This window comes from Sylvia atricapilla, chromosome 1 (assembly GCF_009819655.1).
Source record: "Sylvia atricapilla isolate bSylAtr1 chromosome 1, bSylAtr1.pri, whole genome shotgun sequence".
NCBI classification, from domain to species: domain Eukaryota; kingdom Metazoa; phylum Chordata; class Aves; order Passeriformes; family Sylviidae; genus Sylvia; species Sylvia atricapilla.
The window spans coordinates 144559409-144578060 of NC_089140.1; the positions used below are offsets into that span (position 1 = coordinate 144559409).

The 18652-nt window shown below is 37.8% G+C and overlaps 1 protein-coding gene across 5 annotated transcripts in view; it reads left to right on the forward strand.

Annotated features, from left to right (window-relative positions):
- The window catches only part of EFR3A (EFR3 homolog A), an 80307-nt gene extending 63410 nt beyond the window's left edge, over nucleotides 1–16897 (forward strand). For 4 of the 5 annotated variants that reach the window (XM_066336208.1, XM_066336217.1, XM_066336191.1 and 1 more), the window contains 6 exons: nucleotides 1107–1234; nucleotides 7525–7613; nucleotides 10757–10805; nucleotides 11884–11987; nucleotides 12583–12632; nucleotides 13836–14082. In XM_066336208.1, the coding sequence (XP_066192305.1) occupies nucleotides 1107–1234; nucleotides 7525–7613; nucleotides 10757–10805; nucleotides 11884–11987; nucleotides 12583–12632; nucleotides 13836–13941 (526 nt within the window). In that variant the 3' untranslated portion in view covers nucleotides 13942–14082. Of the gene's footprint in view, nucleotides 1–1106; nucleotides 1235–7524; nucleotides 7614–10756; nucleotides 10806–11883; nucleotides 11988–12582; nucleotides 12633–13835; nucleotides 14083–15716 lie in introns of those variants that run through there. The other variant, XM_066336227.1, reaches the window with a different exon arrangement.
- The last annotated feature ends 1755 nt before the right edge of the window (nucleotides 16898–18652 follow it).

Here is an 18652-nt window from a genome sequence, read left to right on the forward strand (position 1 = left end):
AAAAAAAAAATCAGAGGTTTTATGGTGTTGCGGACAGGCAGGAGAAACCCAAGCATTAAGAGCATGTACACTTACAGGGGAAGAAAAAAGTGAGTCTCAGACTTTTTTATTGTAGTCAGAGGCATTTATACACAATAAGAGGCTCAGTGTGCTAACACAGCAAAATTAATTTTCACTGAATCAGAGAATGGGTGAGGCTAGAAGGGATCTCAGGTCATCTGGTCCAAGACTCCTGCTTAAGCAGGGTCACCTAGAACAGGCTGTACACGTGCACATCCAGATGCTTTGGAGTGTCTCCAAGGATGGAGACTCCACAACCTCACTGGGTAACCTACACCAGTGGTTGGTCACCTTCACCTTTGAACAAAAAAGTGTTTCCTGATGTTCAAACAGAGCCTTCTGTGTGTCAGTTTGTGCCCACTACCTCTGGTTCTGTCACAAAGCAGCACTGAGAAGTGCCTACTTCTGAGGCCTTCCCACCCTCCCTCCCTTAAGGGAGCTGTGCACACTGTTGAGATCCACCTCCTCCCCATGCTGAACTGGCCCAGCTCTCTCAGTCTTCACTGAAGAGATGCTCTAGCCCCATAATGCACCTTAGTGACCCTGTGGTGGGCTCGCTACATGTCCTGGCTAGCCCAGCTCCTGCCTCAGCACTCCAGGTGTGGCCTTACCAGAGCTGAATAAAGGGCAAGGATCTCCTCCCTCCACCTCCTGATGTAGCCCAGCCTACTCTCAGTCCTCTTTGCCACAAGGGCACACTGCTGGCAAATGATAAATACTACAATTAATAATTGTTAGTAGTATTACTGTTGTTGTGCAGGTGGTTTTTTTTTAATATTTAACAGAGATCATATTCTCTCAAGATGTAGCAGAATAAGAACATATTTCAGATAAACAAGAAGTGTTAAAGTAATCTAAAATACTCCAGATGTTTTCAGTGGACTAATTTTAGGTGTATATTCATTCCTAAAAAACTGACCAAGCTTTATTTCCATCAAATCATTACCATTGATGCTTCTTGGTTGCTCAGAGGCATTAGAAAAATATTTTACTTAACCAACAAATATCTGTTGTTAGACAATGACTTCAAATATATTTTTTGACAGTCTTCCAAAATCCTTAGAGAAGGATGAAAAAGATTTATTTTTCCTGACGAACAAGATCGCAGAATCATTAGGAGGCAGTGGATACAATGTGGAAAGATTGTCAGTTCCATATGTGCCCCAGGTAACAGGTAAGTGGTGAATGGTAGCGACAAAACTTAGCACCAGTTATTAAAAATGTTTTCCCAATGTGTTGTGTGCCAGTGAAATGTAATGTTACTGCTTGGCAACAAAACCTAATCAGATCATTTTGTCTACTCAAGGTTTTTTGTTTGGTTGGGTTTTTTTTCTCATTAGCAACTGTATTATTAGAAGTTTCAACTATTCATCTTTTTAAGATTTTTTTTTTCCTTAAAGAATGGAAGCGAGGCAGACAGTCCTAGAACCCACTTTGACTCTTTTTAATGAAGTCTTTGCATCAAAATTATACCTGTGCTTATTTGATCTAGAAAATGAGGAAGGAATATACAAATCATCTTACTTTATCCTTTTTATGTAAACATTGGATGAAAGATATTCCATATGGTCTTATGCTGATTTATTTGCCTTAGTTAAATTCTCAATGAGCAGATGTTAATTTAAGCAAGAATGAGATGTTTTCCTCCATCAAATACCTATGCAAACTTAGTGTCAGGTAACAATGTGTGATGGTTTCAGGTCAAAGCCAGGCAGAAACACCAACTTGTGTAGTGGTTTCAAGTTTGCCTATTTCTGTTTCCCGGCCAGTGCACCAATGAGCGTAGTGGTTTGAGTGCTCACTAGAATTACGCTTTTTTCTGCTGTGAGATAGGACTAGGAGAAAAGCAATGCGGGCTCAAGAGTTAAAAGGGTGTAAAGAGAGGTTTATAAACAAAACTACCAGAGAGAGTGAAAAAAAATCAATAAGAATCAGAATAAACCTTTCAAAACACTCCCCTCTCCCCCAACAGCTTTTCTTTCTTACTGACGATGTGTAGAGACAAAACTTGGAACCTTAGGTTAGCTTATCACCTATAAAATAGTCTTTCATCAGCTACTGTAGAGAGAGAAGTCTCTTTTTGTCTGCTATGGAAACTTTCCCACAAGAAAGAGCAGTTCTCTTGTGGCTTTTAATTCACACAAAAGCAGCTGCCTGGGAATCTGCAGTTGTGAAGTCCCTGAAGTCCCTCCCATATCACACAGCCTTCCCGCAGCTGCATTATGGGCCTTGTAAACTCATGTGGTACCATTTTAAAGATTAACAGTTAAAAGGCAATGGGTTTCTTCATTTCTAGGAAGAGAAATCCTTTCTCTTTCCAGGGGCAGATCTTCATCTCACTTCCTCTCTGTTCAAGCTTCTCATAAAATCACAGCTATTTCAATATTTACTTAGTCCACCACAAATGCCTTTGCTTAGATCTACAATCTGAACACTCTTTTCATCTCCCCATACATATTTTCCATGACTTAAAGGGATAGTCTAGCATATTACAGTCCATTATCATGGTTTCACAAAAGAATTTCAGCCTAAAACCAAGGCATCTTCTCATTCTCTTTCTGTCTAAGACTAAACTCCTCTTTCACTGACTTTGATGTCTTTATATTGTGTCTGTACATGTTTTCACTCTGTCTTTTTCTCTCACTTACAAGAAAGATTACTGCTTTGCAAGTTTCATGTGTCAAGGAAAGAGTTTATCTCTCTCCCAGGTCTGCAGAGGGTGATGACAGTGTTTTCCTGGGCAGCGGCCGAAGGTGGTAAAACCAGGCTGTGCCGGGCCAGGATCCAGGGGTTCTCCCTGCATTCCGTTCTCAGCTGCGGGGCCACCCTTGTCCCAGCGGAGTGACCTCTGGCGTGGCCACCCCTCCCTCGGCAAGGTGCCTGGGCAGCAGCGGCCGGAGCTGTTCATAGTAAAGGATTCTTCAAAAGCCGCGCTGGGAGGGGCTGGAGCTGTTCATAGTAAAGGATTTTCAAAAGCCGCGCTGGGAGGGGCTGGAGCTGTTCATAGTAAAGGATTTTCAAAAGCCGCGCTGGGAGGGGCTGGAGCTGTTCATAGTAAAGGATTTTCAAAAGCCGCGCTGGGGGGCTCCCCCCTTCCTCTACCTGGCCGCCGCTCTAGGCCCAGCCCAGCCGTGCCAGGGCTCCCGGGCCGCCACGGGGGCACGGCTGAGCGCCAAGATGTTACCAGCGGCTGGGCCTGATCCGGCCGGCCCCGGGCTCTGTCTGCTCCCCGGGCCCGGCCCCAGCCCAGCACCCGGCGGGCTCCCCGGGACCGGCCCCCACGGTAAGGACGGAGCCGGGCCCGCTTGTTACCTGTTCTCATCCCAGAAGAAAAGAGAACTTTTTCTCGGGATTCTTCTGGTTTTAACTTGCGTGTTCACAGAGTTCACCTTTCTAGTGGCTTCAGCAGATGTCAGTATTTAACCCTAATCACTGATTGGTTTTGTCAGAGCTTTTCTTAAAAAGAAATCACTTCTGTGCAAAACCAGCATACAGTGGAAATAAAGCGTTGCCTGAGGATAGTTTGTGGGAGTTCATGCTGCACAGGCTGAGTAAATAATGTAACAAGGACTAGCTAGTATGTGACATTTGTGTGCTTTTGGCTCTTAATAAAATTTCCACAGCCAGTTGAGCAGCTTACTAAAAAAGAAATTGAAGAATTGTTTCTTAACCATGTGTATTTTGTGGCTATATATAACTGGTTGCTATTGTAATAGACGTGAGAATACCCCAGCCCAAGGCATGGCCTTTTTAAAGTACCTAACAGTAAAATGTGATTTCTGCATTCTCTAGCTCACACACAGAAAGAACCAAAGTGCATGCAGACAGTGAATGGCAGATATGTTGCTCTTGCAGTCTGATTCAGAAACATTCCTGCCTGTTCTTGAATCTCTCTTTTGGATAGTTACTGTGGGAGGAATTGAGTTCTCCAGACACCAGGTGTAGTTTTGTCCCACATACAAGCAGGCACATTAGTGAAATGTTCCAGCACAGGCACAGTGTGTTTTTTCTTGCTGGTTGTCTTCTTCTAAAAAGGATAATGTTCCTATACTTACTTCTTCTGTCATCTAAAAGACCAGTTTATGTTACGTTTTAGTATTGACAGAAGAGGTGGGCGACAAGTGAGGAAATGTTACAGGCTTTGAGTGAATGAGAATGGAATGAGGAAGATAGCCTGGTTTGAAATTTATGTTAAGCCTCTTCTAGAAACTCAGATGTATTTGTACCCAAATGCCCTCACTAAGGTTTTCCCATATACTTTGCTAAAAATGCATTCCCACACAGGAAGAGACGTAAGTTCTAACATGAACATTAATTGAGTTTAGCTGAAAGTGTGTGATTAACTGCCTCTGCAGGTGATGAGAAATTGCCAAATTTAATCCTAGGTCTTAGCATATGTGAATCAGATGGCTTCCAGGATTTTGTAATTTTTTATAAAGAGCAGCAACCAAAACTTGTTCTTTGACTGCTGCCATACCTAGAGTTAAGTTCATTAATCTCTGATCCTGTGGGATATTGAGCTTCCCAAGCTTTTCATTTTACTAAATCAGGACCAAGTGAATATTTTGGAATTTCTAAGCTTTTCACTTTTACTGTAATGAAATGTTACATTTCTGCTATTTAATATTATAATGCTAGAATGTAGTGTTTCAAATGAGATCATTAATCTTAATTTTAAAAGTATCCATTTTTTGTATATTCCTGTGAAACTTAGGGTTGAACCCAAAAAGCCAGTAAATATTTCATCATTGTTATTTCTGCTACTTCCAAATATCAGTGATACAATGCTTAACAATGACTTATAGACATCATTTTGTCATCTTGTCTTTCTTTCATGTCTTGATACTTAACAACTGGAAAGACATTCGTATTTGCAAATTTTTATACTTGTTTCTCTTTTTTTACTTGAGGGAGGGAGAAAACTAATAATTTAAAAGACTTTCAATAATTTTTGTCTATATATATATATATATTTATTTTTAATTCAGCTCTATTCCCATCAGGCAAAAAACCTCATAAATGCAAACACAAGTCAAAAGGTAAAAATGAACTGTAGGTCAGCCTGATCTCCTGCCTGTGCTGTGTCCCTATAGGATGTGCAGTCAAAAATTGCTTTTAGAAGGCCTAAAGACCTTTAGGCCAGAAATTGTGTTGTACTTAGTGGACTTAGCGTTTCCTTACGCTTTTTTTTTTTGTTTGTTTGTTTCTTTCCTTGACATGTCTGTAGCAATGTTAGCTGCTGTGGGGTTTTGCTGTTGTGTTTACTCATGATTTGGTACTCTACCAAATGGTAGTTTCCTGTTTTGTTTTCCTGAGCAGGTAATAGAGCCGTAGGCATCATTTTTGTGATGGTACTAATTACCTTCTTAAGTGATATTACAAAAACCTGTAGAAAGCTGGAAGAAGCTCTCAGTTGTTCAAAGAATTCATCTTAGTCACTGGCCATTCAGGATAATGACTGCAAATGGAATAGAGTCCCTCATCCAGGAAAAGAGGCACCTTAAAGGGCATTTTGTTCCAAGCTCCATCCAACCTGGCCTTGAAAACTGCCAGGGATGGGGCAGCCACAGCTTCTTCGGACATCCTGGGCCAGTGCCTCACCACACTCATGGGAAAGAATTTCTTCCTAATATCTAATCTAAATCTGCCCTCTTTTAGTTTGAAGCCATTGTCCCTTGTCAAAAGTGATGAATTCCGCCTTGGTCAGTGAGATGACACACAGAGCTGCTCCAACTGCCCCTGGGCAATGGGGCCAGGGCTTCTGGGACAGCCTTGGCAGGGGCTGAGGCAGTGGGTGTTGGGACTCCGTCACTGTCCTCGAGCCTCTGGGCTCCTTCATGTGTGTGGATGAACACTGTATCTTGTAAGAGAGAAAATGGTAATTCTCACATTTTTTTTACCCACTTAATATGTTAAAATTAAAGATAAATGGGCATATTTCATATGCAAGTTTAGTGGGGCATCCATTACAAAAATGAATTCTATCCAAAGTAGTCGCTAAAATGTATCTCCTGGTGTTTGTGTGTCAGTTTTAGAGAGAGCAGCAAGATGGCAGCAGAGATGTGTTTTTGTCGGCTGTTTTCTCTTGGGGGCTGAGGAGCTTTCTTGAGATTTAGAATGTACTGGGTCGTGTTCCAGTGAGCCATCAGGGATTAAAAATTAAGTAAATCCTTCAGAATATAATTTCAAATGGTCATGGTCTCTGTGAACCTGGCAAATACTAGTAAAATTCAGGTTTTTTTCACTAATCTTGTTCTTTCACTACCTCTTAATCTTAAAATGACATTTCATTTATGTGACTTCTGAAAGTTACTTCTTGGTTTTTAAAAACTGAGCATGTTCAGTTCTGCTGGAATGAATTGTTTGTTCATGCTCAATATTTGCACTGCAAAAGTACTTTGCTTGGCTAGAAGGGGTTTAGCAAAAGTTGCAGAAGAACCAACATAAATTACTTTGTCATGGGGAGTTTGACAGTCCTTTTTTTTTAGTATCAAGTGCCTGTAGCTGCTTCTAAGTGTGCAGTGCAAGTCAAATAATGACAGCAAGGTCCAAATGGCTCGATCTTGTATAAAATCTAAAATGTGACATTGCAATTCATGGTTTTGTAAATGAGATACACAAGTCAGGCCACTCAAGTGTCTGTTTATCAGAGGATCCTTGTGACAAGTCTTAAAGTGTATTTTTACTGTTCATTGAAATCTTTTGTTAATCTATTAAATGTCGAAAATGAGAAAACACTAGTGATGCATTGTCCTAGGACTGCAGTCACAGAAGGAGATTCCATCAACTGATGGATCATTTGATCATAATCTCCTTATGTATTAACTAAATTGCTGTGTTTTTCTAAGTATCAGCACAGTTGGTCTTATTCTGACAACTTTTTAGGCCAGCTGGACCTGCTAAAATATTTGTAGGAAGTGAGAAATTGAGAGAATTTTTTTCACTCAGTAGATTTTTAGACTTGCTGAATATGGTACTTGTAGCAACAAGAATAAGGAAGGATTGTTGTTCATTTCCATTCAGAAATCTTTGTTTCTTCTGTCAATGAATCATCTTCCAAGAAGCTCTTAAATACCCTAAAATTAAGACCTTAATTTCAATTCAATTTAAAAAAAAGGTTCAGACTTTTGTAAAGGATTTTACAGTTACGTATCATCATGTGCTATATTATTTATTATTCATTTGAATAAGACCTCAATTTTTAATATTTTGGACTTTCAAGGGAAAGTTGACAAGATTTGAAATGAGGGAAGTGAGGGACTATAAAAAGGTTATTTTTCTTCATATTTAGTAATTTAAAGCAGTGACTCAAAATGTATCAATTTTTACAATTCAGATGATGAAATAGATAATCTTGGGTTAAACAGGCATATGGAAATAAATCTGCATCTGATGGGTAGAAATTTGACTGATCATGTTTCAAGAGTGTTATGCAAAAAGTGAGATAATTTCTTCTTGTGCTAGATGAGGACAGACTCTCCAGAAGGAAGAGTATTGTGGATACAGTGTCTATTCAGGTGGATATTCTGTCTGGCAACGGCTCAGAAGATAAGGTATGAAAACCGCAGATTATTTTAAAGCAGCATCTTGAGTGGAGGGAGGGGGAAATGCAAGTGAAGTTTTCCCTGGAAGCTGGATATTCTAGCTGATTATTCTAGCAAGGTTAAATACTTCGAGGGTTGGGTTTTCAAGTTGTGTGTTTGCAGAAATCTGTTGTCAAAGACACTCTGCTGATCTTATTGTATAAAAGAGTCAAGCATTTTGTCATTGCAGTTTTTACAGGTAGTACTGCAGATTATGGTGTAGCAATACATTTATTTACATGTTGAACAACTGGTATTTTATGAGTAAATATTCTAAAATATTTTCTTTGCCTTTTGAAGGATACAATAAATTTTGGCATCTGTATCCTTGTATCATTTGAAGTATTTGAGAGACTTATTTAACAACCTGGGGCTGTGAGATACAAGCCTAGAGAAACAGAAGCCTGGTGGGAGGCCTGCAGTCTCTGAGTGGGCAGGCTGTGTGCACCAGTGTCACTGTTCTCCTCCAGAAGAATTTGGCATGCAGCTTATAAAAGTCACAGGAAGGATAAAATAGCAACAAAAAGTTCATATGTAGGGTACTGGAGCTGAAGCTAATTATCCCTTTGGAAGACCACATTATAATTAAAATTATCCCACATCAATTGATGTTTCATTTTAAGTATTTCTTAAAATAAATTTCTACTTCTACTGAATACTTTGCAAGATTCTGCTGATTTTTATTAACTAGATTTCTGCTGGCTGCAATGGAGATTAGCTGTTAAAATTGAGGTGTTTGTACCTCAGATGAGGTACAAGTGACTCCTACTTTAGACATCTTCAAGCACAAACTGTCTGGAGACATGAAGCAAAATGTGTGGACTGAGTCAAGCTGAGTGTTAGTTAAAAAAATCAGTATTAAGCTGTAGCAAAGGAGCAAGCTTTACTTGAGACAGAAGTTATATAATTATTATTATTATTATTATTATTATTACTACTACTACTGTTGATACTATTACTATTATTATTGCTTTCTGCTTTGTGCTGATGATACCTCAGATGATTTTTGGTGTTCACTTCTTGCTTAAGTGCTTTAGCAAGGATACAGATGAAAGTTCATGAGAAAGTATAAAAAAAAGTTTGAAAAATAAGTGAGACCATCAGTTCTCTAGATTTATAAAGCAAGTAAATGCTCCTCACAAGACTGAGGCTGTTTGACTTTAGTATTCTTTTTAAAAATCACACATTATATGTTATTACATGTAATTGAACAACTCTCTTGAAAGTAGAATTAAATGAGATAAGTTTCCATTTCAGATTTCCAGTTATGCTGATGTTATGTCAAGCATTGATACATAGACCTTTTTGAAATGCATTTAGTGGTTGTAGATAAAATCTTTTTATGGGTTCTCAGCTTACTGTGGTCTTAATGTAGTCCAGTATCTTGGATAATTAATTACTTTTTATCTCTTAAAACCAAGAGTTTATTAATCAGGAGCACAGGAAGCAAGTATCCTCCTTTACTTGCTTTATGAGGTTTATTTACAAGGCAAAGGAGAAAACAGTATTTTCCAGTTAGCTGGCTGTATCTTCATACCTATATATGAAATCTAGTTTTCTTGCTGTGTAGATTAGTCAGTATAGCAATCCATAACCATTAGTAGAACTAAACTGCAAAAGACCAAGCATAAATCTTTATGATTTTGAGGATTACCTACTTAATTAATGGAGATTTTGGGACATAACGATGGATGGTATCATTTCTACACTGAGATAGAAGAGTGTTTATCCATAAAATACCTGTTATTGAAACAATACGAATGCAATTCTTCTGTCAGTGGATGCAAAGATTTTGTTAGTGACAAGTCTGTTAGTGAATCCTGTTCAGGAAGGTGAGTTATTCCATAGTTATCTCCATTTATAAGATAAAAGCACTTGGAAATGCAGGTAATGCTTCTGTGGTGTTAATAACTAAGTATAATGCTGGATAATATCAGCAACTAATGTGAAGGTTAACTAGCACTATGACAGGCAGCCATAAACAATTAACATTTACTAAATGTGAGTTGTATAAAAAGTGATTTCAGAATCTGAATATTCTTGATCTGTAGCCATATCCATGAATATTTAACAAAAAAAAAAAGGTGTTTCACTGTTTATTTATTAATTTTATTTATTCAGAGGTAGAGAATATGTGCTTATTAAATAAAACCTGTTAGAAAAACACAATTTACAGCTGCAGCTCATGAAATAACTCTCATATAAAAAGGAAACGGTTACTTCCTTTTCCCATAACAGTAGTTCAAGCTAATGAATCAAAAAAGAGTGTTTCCCAGGTAAGATAAAAATGCTGCCTGTTTACATGTTGGAAGGGTTGAAGTGGGGAAGGTCCAGCCAAGAAACTGTGTTGTGTTCAGGTGAAGACTGTTCTGCCCTCTAAGATTTCCCCCCCAGTGCCATAAGGGTGGCTTCACTTTAAATTTATTTACTGGTGTAGAAACTAGATCTAAATTGAAACATTTTGGTAATATTGCATCCTCAAGCGATTCCTGGTGAAGTACATCTGCCGCAGCAAATGGATATTCATATCAGTAGATGAACAAATTTTCTCAGTGCATCAGACATAGCTTGTTATGAAGAGCCCTTTAACTCCAGTGTTTATGATGAAAGCACCAAATTATTTGGATCCATCATGGTACAAAGTTAGCCCAAAGCAGTAACCGTTTTCCACTCTGCGCTCCACTGTCATCTCCTGTTTTAGCATCACATTGCTGGTAACTCAGCGAGTCTCAGGAAGCAATTGGCGTTACTGGCAACAGCTCTCTAAATCCAGTACTGTGATTTTACAGTATAGAAACACTGCAGCTTATTCCTGACCTTAAGGAATCTTCTGCCAAAATTCAAATCCATTCATAAAGTATTGTTGCCATAGAGCATCTTGACTACAATTTGGAAAGTTTTCCTTGATCTCATTTGATAAAAATTTCCTCACTAATTTCTTAGTGAATTAGTGATCTGTTGGCTGTCATAGAAAGTCCAAATAAAGTTATTAGAGACTTGTAAGGCAGAAAAGTTATGGCTGTTTTTGCCTTCTGTGTTTATCATATTCCTTAATTTTTAGAAGCTTATATATTATATGTGATGATTAAGGAGTTTTGTTTCTACGTGTTTAGGTCGATAATACTGAAGAAATCACCTTTGAAGCTTTGAAGAAAGCCATTGGTAAGATTTATTACAGTTGTGTTTGTGCAGCATAGTTCTTGATTACTATGGAATTGCTGAAGAAAAAGGAGAGGCCAGAATAACATAAAATGTTACTTTCATTGCTTTTCAGCTAGTAAATTTATTTAGAACTGCAGTTATTTATTTCTAAATCTCTGAAATTATATCTTGATATCAAGTTAGTTAATTCATTTTCAGAAGTTAATGGGACTGAATGAAAGGCATCAGGAAATGCCTGCCATCTCTTACATTTGCTATACAGACAAAGCTATAAATATGAGATATTCAAGTTACACTGAGGGATTACTTATGAAGTAACTTTAGTGTTTTTTATGCATTAAGGGTTTTGGGTCTTCAGTGTATTTAAAAAATAGGTTGTTAATTACACATTGCGGATTTTAAAGTACTAAGAATTTTTTAAAATAATATTTTCCTGACAAGTGACCTGGCTATGAGAACACAGAATTATCCAGATTCCTTATTTCATATTACTATAGGTAGTTGCTAATTAATGCTTTACAGTCTACCAAAATCCTGTTTAAAATACGGGTTAAACATTGATGTTTAGAACAGTAGACACATTCTAAACATTAATTTAATCTGACAGTATTCCAAGTGTGCCTAATTCCTGAGGTATTTAAATTAATTAGATGCTGTAAAGTTCCAACTGCTTTGCAAGTTCAGTTAGCTTATGGAGGTTGAACTGGCTTTTCCCAAACTATGGTAGAAAACTCTGTCCAACTGTCAGCATAATACTGGGATATTCATGTTTCGTCTTGAATCCGAACCTGTGTCCAGTAAGTGAGAACTGCAGACAGTAAAGCAAAAGGGAGCCTGAATGTTACTTATAATTAAAGACTTAGTGAGAAAGGGGGAAAATTGGGTCCTCACACCATCTCCTTGAAATATTACCTGCATTTTGCTTTAGGAGCAATGCCACATGACAGCTCACTTGAGAATGGTTATATCACGTCAAGCACAATCCTTGTTCGCTTCTGCAGCATACTTTTGGTATCTCTTGAACTTCATAGGCAAAGATTGCATTTGTCCTTATTTTCTTTTCCATTATTCTTTTAAGATAACAATGGACTTGAAGAACAGGAAAAGGAAAAAAGGCGTCTTGTGATTGAAAAGTTCCAAAAAGCACCATTTGAAGAAATCGCAGCTCAATGTGAAACCAAAGTGAGTTTCTGCAAAATGTTAGCACTGAGGATATCAGTGTAGGCATTAGAGGGCATGTGCTGACTGAAGGTGATTTAAGTTGTTGTGTCACTGCTGCTGTTACTTCTTTAGAAGTGCAGCTCTTTGTTTTGTCTACACTGCTACCAATGCTGGGTGGTTCTAGTAATTTCAAGTGTGGTTTTGTTTGTTCCTAGACCAGTTGGAAGGTAATGGGTAACTTGTGCATTCTTCACCATAATATTTTCCTTGCTATCTTTGAAATCCAGATTCACAGTCCATTCCTATTTCATTCTGGGATAACTGGAACAGCATTTGACCCGCTGTGTATTTTAAATAACTAAATGTTGTTAAACTCCTGTCTGCAACAGAAGAATTTGCTGTATAATTCTTGGCACTCCAGGACAGGCTCACTTCATCCTAAATGCATCTTTAAGGTTCACAATCCTTGCAGCAGTGACAAAGGAAATTAAGAAATGTGGCCTAGATTTACATGTGGCAGTGTGGAACACACTCACCTGAGTATGGCCTACACACCCATTGTAGCTCAGTTCAATATCTGGGAGTTAATAATTAAAGTTATTTTTTTTTCCCCTAGGCAAACATGCTTCACGATAGACTGGCACAGATACTGGAACTCACCATCCGGTAAGGCTTTATTCAAGAAGAATATTTTAACTGAAAAATTACTTATAAAGCAATTGTGGCTATTTTCAGATGGTTATTTTCAGATGGTGTTCTCAAACACATGTAATAGGGAGAAAATAATTGCTTTAAAACTGAATGCTGTAGTTTAACCCTGATAGGCCCTATGTAGCCACTGGCTTAACCCTCCTCAGCAGGATGAGGAAGAGAATTAGAAGGGTAAAAGTGAGAAAAAACATGGATTGAAGCAAGAACAATTTAATAGGTAAAGCAAAAGTCACACATACTAGCAAAGCAATATAAGAAATTAATTCACTTCCCATGGGCAGGCCGGTGTTCAGTCATCTCCAGCTAAGCAGAGTTCTTTGGGAAGGAAATGCCATCACGCTGAGTGTCTGTTGTTTCCTACTTCTTCCCTTAAAGCTGTTACTGCTAAGTGTGACACTGATACGGGCCGTCCCATGGGTCAGTTGGGATCAGCTGTCCCATCTGTGTCCCCTCCCAACTTCCTGCCCACCTGTGGTCTGGCAGTATGAGGAGCAGAAAAGACCTTGACTCTGTGTTAGCTCTGCTCAGCAGTAACAAAGACATCCCTGGGTTACCAACACTGTTTCCAGCACAAATCCAAAGCACAACCCTATACCAGCTACTGTAAAAAAAAAAATATCCAAGCCAAAACCAGCACAATGCAAAATAGTACTTTTCATCCCTTAGATTTTCTTACTACTTTGAATCTTCCTGATAGTGGAGAATATCCAGAAATCATGTCATTGTGTCTTAGAGTGTGTCTGTGTCTATCAGTAGAATTGCAAGATGCTGTTGTTTTCCCATTGCTGCATCTGGTTGGGAAAGTAATTAAGATATTGATTACCTCAAGTAGTACATGGTGTTTACATTATAGAGAGTTGTGCACATCATTATGCAGGATAAGTAGTATTTATTAGCAGTAAGATGCATTTTGATAGTTCTGTAAAATCACAGGAGTCGATGATATAGACAAGAATGTGAAAATCCTCAGGGCTTGATGATTTCATTAGAATTTCAGGACTAGGATAAAACGCTGTTGATACTTTATTATTTTATGATATGCTGTTGGTATATATATGGGGGGCTAGTTTACTCTTGTTTCTTGCCTGTGTGTGTAAAGTTACAAAAAGTAATCCATATAACTATAAATTCTGTATATTGGTTGTGCTTCTCACACAGTCCTCCGCCTAGCCCCTCAGGAACGATGACCATTACTTCTGGACATGCTCATTACCATTCTGTTCCAGTCTATGAGATGAAGTTTCCAGATCTTTGTGTGTATTAAGTGTCTTCTGAAGTCTGCTGGACATTATTTAGAGTAGAGTACAATAGAAAGAACAAGATGAGTTTTCAAATTTTATTGTTTATTGTATCTAACTTTAATATAATGATGGACATGAGCCAAATACAGATTACTTTAGCCAAATTCATGAAACTGTCTTGAATTGTTTTATTCTGTAATATATTTTGAGTTAGGTTTTTCACAGACCATGTTTCTTCATTTTCATATTTGAGTACATTTGAAAGTCGAATTTAAAACTTGTCTTGCCACACAGGTAAATATTTCAGTTACTCAAGGAATTTGTATAGCTTCAAATTCCTTTAATTTGAGATATTGTAACTGAAAAACCTATTAAAGCCTTTTTTATTGTTTTGATTTTTTTTGTTGTTGTTGGTTTGGTTTTTTGTGGGTTTTTCTGTTTTGGTTTGGTTTTGGTTTTTTGGTTGATTGGTTTGTTGTTTTTTTTTTTAATCCTCTCCACCCCAGTTGTATGTCAAACTAGAATGCTTTTGGCTTGCTTCATCTCATTCAATGTAACCAGTGGAGCACTACCTGAGCTCCCTCTTGTTCATGCTGTCACAGCTACTCAACTTGTTTAGTTTAGATAGATGGAAAAAAACAATACCTTACATGTGTTCAAATACAGTGAATGAATTAATGGACACTTGTTAAGTATATTTTGATGCATCACATAACATGCTTTTTAGATAGATACATCCAATATACGTCCTGTGTTTCTTGCTAAAAGTTTAATGTTAAGCTTTGCGTAAGAGAGGAAAAACCTCCTCTTGAAGCACGGAATTGTGCAATATATTTCATGTCTTAAGATGTATGGTTTACAAACTGTACTTTTGAAAACACTGTAGTATTTTACTGTCTGCTTTAGTACAAATACAGGAGAGATATATTTAGTATAGCAGAAAATAAACTGAGGGCATTTTGAATCATAAATAGTGAAACTATATTCTATGAGACATTTCTGTGTAGTTTATAACAGCTTTTTAGTGATATTTTAGAAATTGAAAGAAAACTCATTGAAACCATTTAGAGATCAAGAATTTATTACATATATTTTCAAGCAAAAGCATTTTTAGAGATGCATCTTTGTGTTCGTTTTTGTTTCATTTCTCAAACCTTTAAGGTAACTTTCATAGGTTTATGTATCTGAGCATACACTATTCAAATGTAAATAAAGTAAAACTGATAGAGTAAATCATGGACATTTGATGATAATTGTCAAGATTGTCTTCATGACTCACTAAATCTTGCTGGCAGAAAAAAAAGAAAAACGGCATTCATTGATGACATGAATAGTAAGTTTGAAGTTCCTTAATCTGTCTGAATCTGACTGGGGCAATGCAAATATGAATGAATGCTCTCAAATATCTATAATAAATGCAGACATTTAATTGAGTGTTTTGGATGAACAGTGAAAATGAAGAAAGTCACGTAACTTCAGTTAGCCCTGCCTTGAGCAGGAGCTTGGTTTAGATGTCTTTCAGAAGTCTCAACCTAAATTAATCTTTGATTGCATAATTTAAGATCTGAAGGTTTATTATTAGCCCTGCTAATTTGCTGACTGAAGCATTTGGAAACCCACTGTAAAAAGGATTTTAAATTTTTTGAACTGTAGAACAGCATTCTACTGGACTACATTTAAAAGCCTGATGTGGCATGACATCAGAGAAATATCAGCTACTTAAACCTATGAGATGACATGCTGACACTTTCAGAAGGCATTCACAAAGCTCAAAAGGTAATTGAGACCTTCTTTTCAGTTTAACAGTGCAATCACAGCTGTTAGTGGATGACGAAACAGCCCCTTATCTACAGCATTCCGTTGTGATTTTTACTGCTGCAGCGTATCAGCCTGATCAGACCACAGTCTACACATAAATAAGACTCTAGCTTTTAGTTTTTACTTTTTTTTCCCTTTTTTTTTTTTAAGGTAAGACTAATAGTTTTTTGACCTGTATAAAGACTGTAATTTTTTAAAAAGTAAATCCAACCTAGGGATACAATGTAAAACACCAACCCACTCTGTCATTTTTTTAAGGATATCACTCGGCACTTTTGTACAAAAAGGAGGAGTCTAAGTAATAAAGAATGTACTTCTGTTTGCACTTGTGCAGTATGGAGACTGTGCTGTAAATGCAGGATTGTTTCTGTGATTGAATTCTGTTGCATGAATGCTGCATGTGAAAAAACTAGATTCAGCATTTCATTTTCTGTTCTGTTGATGAAGTGTTTTTCCTTTATGGTGACGGTAGGTTTCCATGTTTCCAATGTTCAGTTTGGGAAGTGCAGGTGTTGTGCAGGTGTAGTGCAGGGAGTGAAGAGTTTGTAACACTCTGTGTGTTCACGTTATACTTAGTTTCTTCCTTTATGGAAATTCAGGGACTCTGTAAGTTGATTGGTTCACTCTGGCCTTTCTTAACACATGGGAGATGGGAGTGACTGTAAAATGTATTGTTTTGGTAGTTATTGTTATATGAGCCAATGAATGAAACCAAAAGAATTAAGAATGCTGTTTGTTGTACAGTACAAAGCTGCTTTGTTTCACTTATCTCTTTATGTTCTTCAGACAAGCTGCAGAACTTAAAAGCTCCTTATGCAAACTGGCCCTGTGTTATCTGCAACACACTGAGCACTGTCTTAATGGTTAAAATTGGTACCCAGTTTAAATGTATTTCAGCTGTTGCTTGAGGTTCTCTTTCCTATTATGTCATCTTGGAAAAAATATAGTTTTTGGTAGTGAGTCACTTTAAGATAAACTAAATTCATGGTAATTTTAAAAGGTAGAAATAGCCTGTTGTCTAAAATCAGAATAGGGCTAATTTGTCTGTTGTTCCAATGGTCATATATTCTGTACTGTATGTAATGAACCAGTTTCAATAAATGTAAGAACACACTGTGCAATCTATATTTAAGCAATAAAATAAACCAAAATTTAAAAATTCTTCTTTTTTAAGGTGTCTGTTAATTTTTATTGCTCATAATTTATATGTCAATTACTAGGGTTTTAGCATTTAAAATAGCCCTCAGTTTACACTTTTTTTTTTCCAGATATTACAGCATTGCATCATTATTAAACTACTGCATTTATTTACTATTAAACCTGGACAGGCTTGAGAGGTGGGGCTGTGAGAATCTCATGAGGTTCAACAAGGCCAAGTGCAAGGTGCTGTGCCTAGGGTCAGGGCAATCCCAATCTCTAGCATAGACTGGGAGAAAAATAGATTGGGAGCAGCCCTGGTGGGGACTTGAGGGTGTTGGTGGGTGAGAAGCTCAGCATGTCCCAGAAATGTGCTCTGGCAGCCCAGAAACCAAACATGTCCTGGGCTACACCCAATTCCCCATGGGCTGCAGGGCAAGGGAGGGGATTGTCCTCCTCTCCTCAGCCCTTGTGAGACCCCACCTGAAGTCCTGCATCCAGCTCTGGAGCCTCCAAAACAGGAAAGATGTTGACTTGTCCAGAGGAGGCCACAAAATTGACAAGGGGCTGGAGCATCTCTGCTGTGGAGACAGACTTGGCTGGGGCTGTTCATCCTGAAGGAACATCCTGGATTTCCCTGGCTCTGGAGAGACCTTTGTACTACCTAACGGGGATTCAGGACTGCTGAGGACTAACTTTGAGCAAGGGCATGCAGTGATAAGACAGGAAGGAATGGCTTCAAACTACAAGAGTAGGTTTATGTTAGGTATTAGGAAGAAATTCTTTCCTGTGAGGGTGATGAGACAGTGGCACTGGTTGCCCAGAGAAGCTGTGGATGCTCCATCCCTGGAAATGTTCATGGCCAGGTTGGAAGGGGCTTTGTGCAAACTGGTCTAACGAGAGGTGTCCCTGCTCATGGGACAGGCAAAGAATTCAATGCTTAAAAAGTTAAAATATTGAGGTAGGAAATACTTGTAAATTAGTAGTTAATAAATTAGTTGTTTGCTTTTGGGAAATAGCTAGGGACAGCTGTGCCCCAAATCTATGAAAAATATGGTGTAAGGTGATTATGAGAATGAGAGAAGAAAGAAAAAAGCTATGCTCGATGTTTCTTTTTGATCTGCTTGTCTTTTTTTGTTTTGTTTGTTTTAGGACTGTTCTCTGATTATGAAGAAATGTAGCTAATCATAACTAGATTGTTTGAGACTTCACTTTATCAACACAATTCATGTGGCATTAATTAGGGCACAACCTGGGTGTTGAACTCTTCCTGAGATAAGAGATACTGGGGAAAATAGCTCAAAGGAATTAATGACAACATTGCCAGAACAGCATATTTATTTTGTTATTTCTCTTTTACCTGATTGATTATATGATCCATCCCTTTCTCTGCAGTCAGAAAATTCAGCATCGTTGAGTGAATGTTTGCATAAACATGAAGGTAGTAATAATTAGCAGAAAGGAATGGGAGTTTATTTTAAGGTGGTGTGTTCAGAGCAGCAGCAGCACTCTGGTCAAAGAGATAATGTTTTTGTTACTCTGCAGTGCAATTCATTCACCTGTTTATAGGCCAGTTTTCCATATATCAGCTCATTATTTGTCCCACTCTCTCACTGCAATATTTATTTATAAATTCTGTGAAATGTAAAATAATTTTTCATCCCTAAAATAAAAGGTGATAAAAATCGCAGTGTAATGCAGATCTCAGCATAGGACAAAAATGGGCACTTTGCAGTTTTAGCATTTTGCTTCAGTGCTGAGATGTCCTTTTTCTGTACA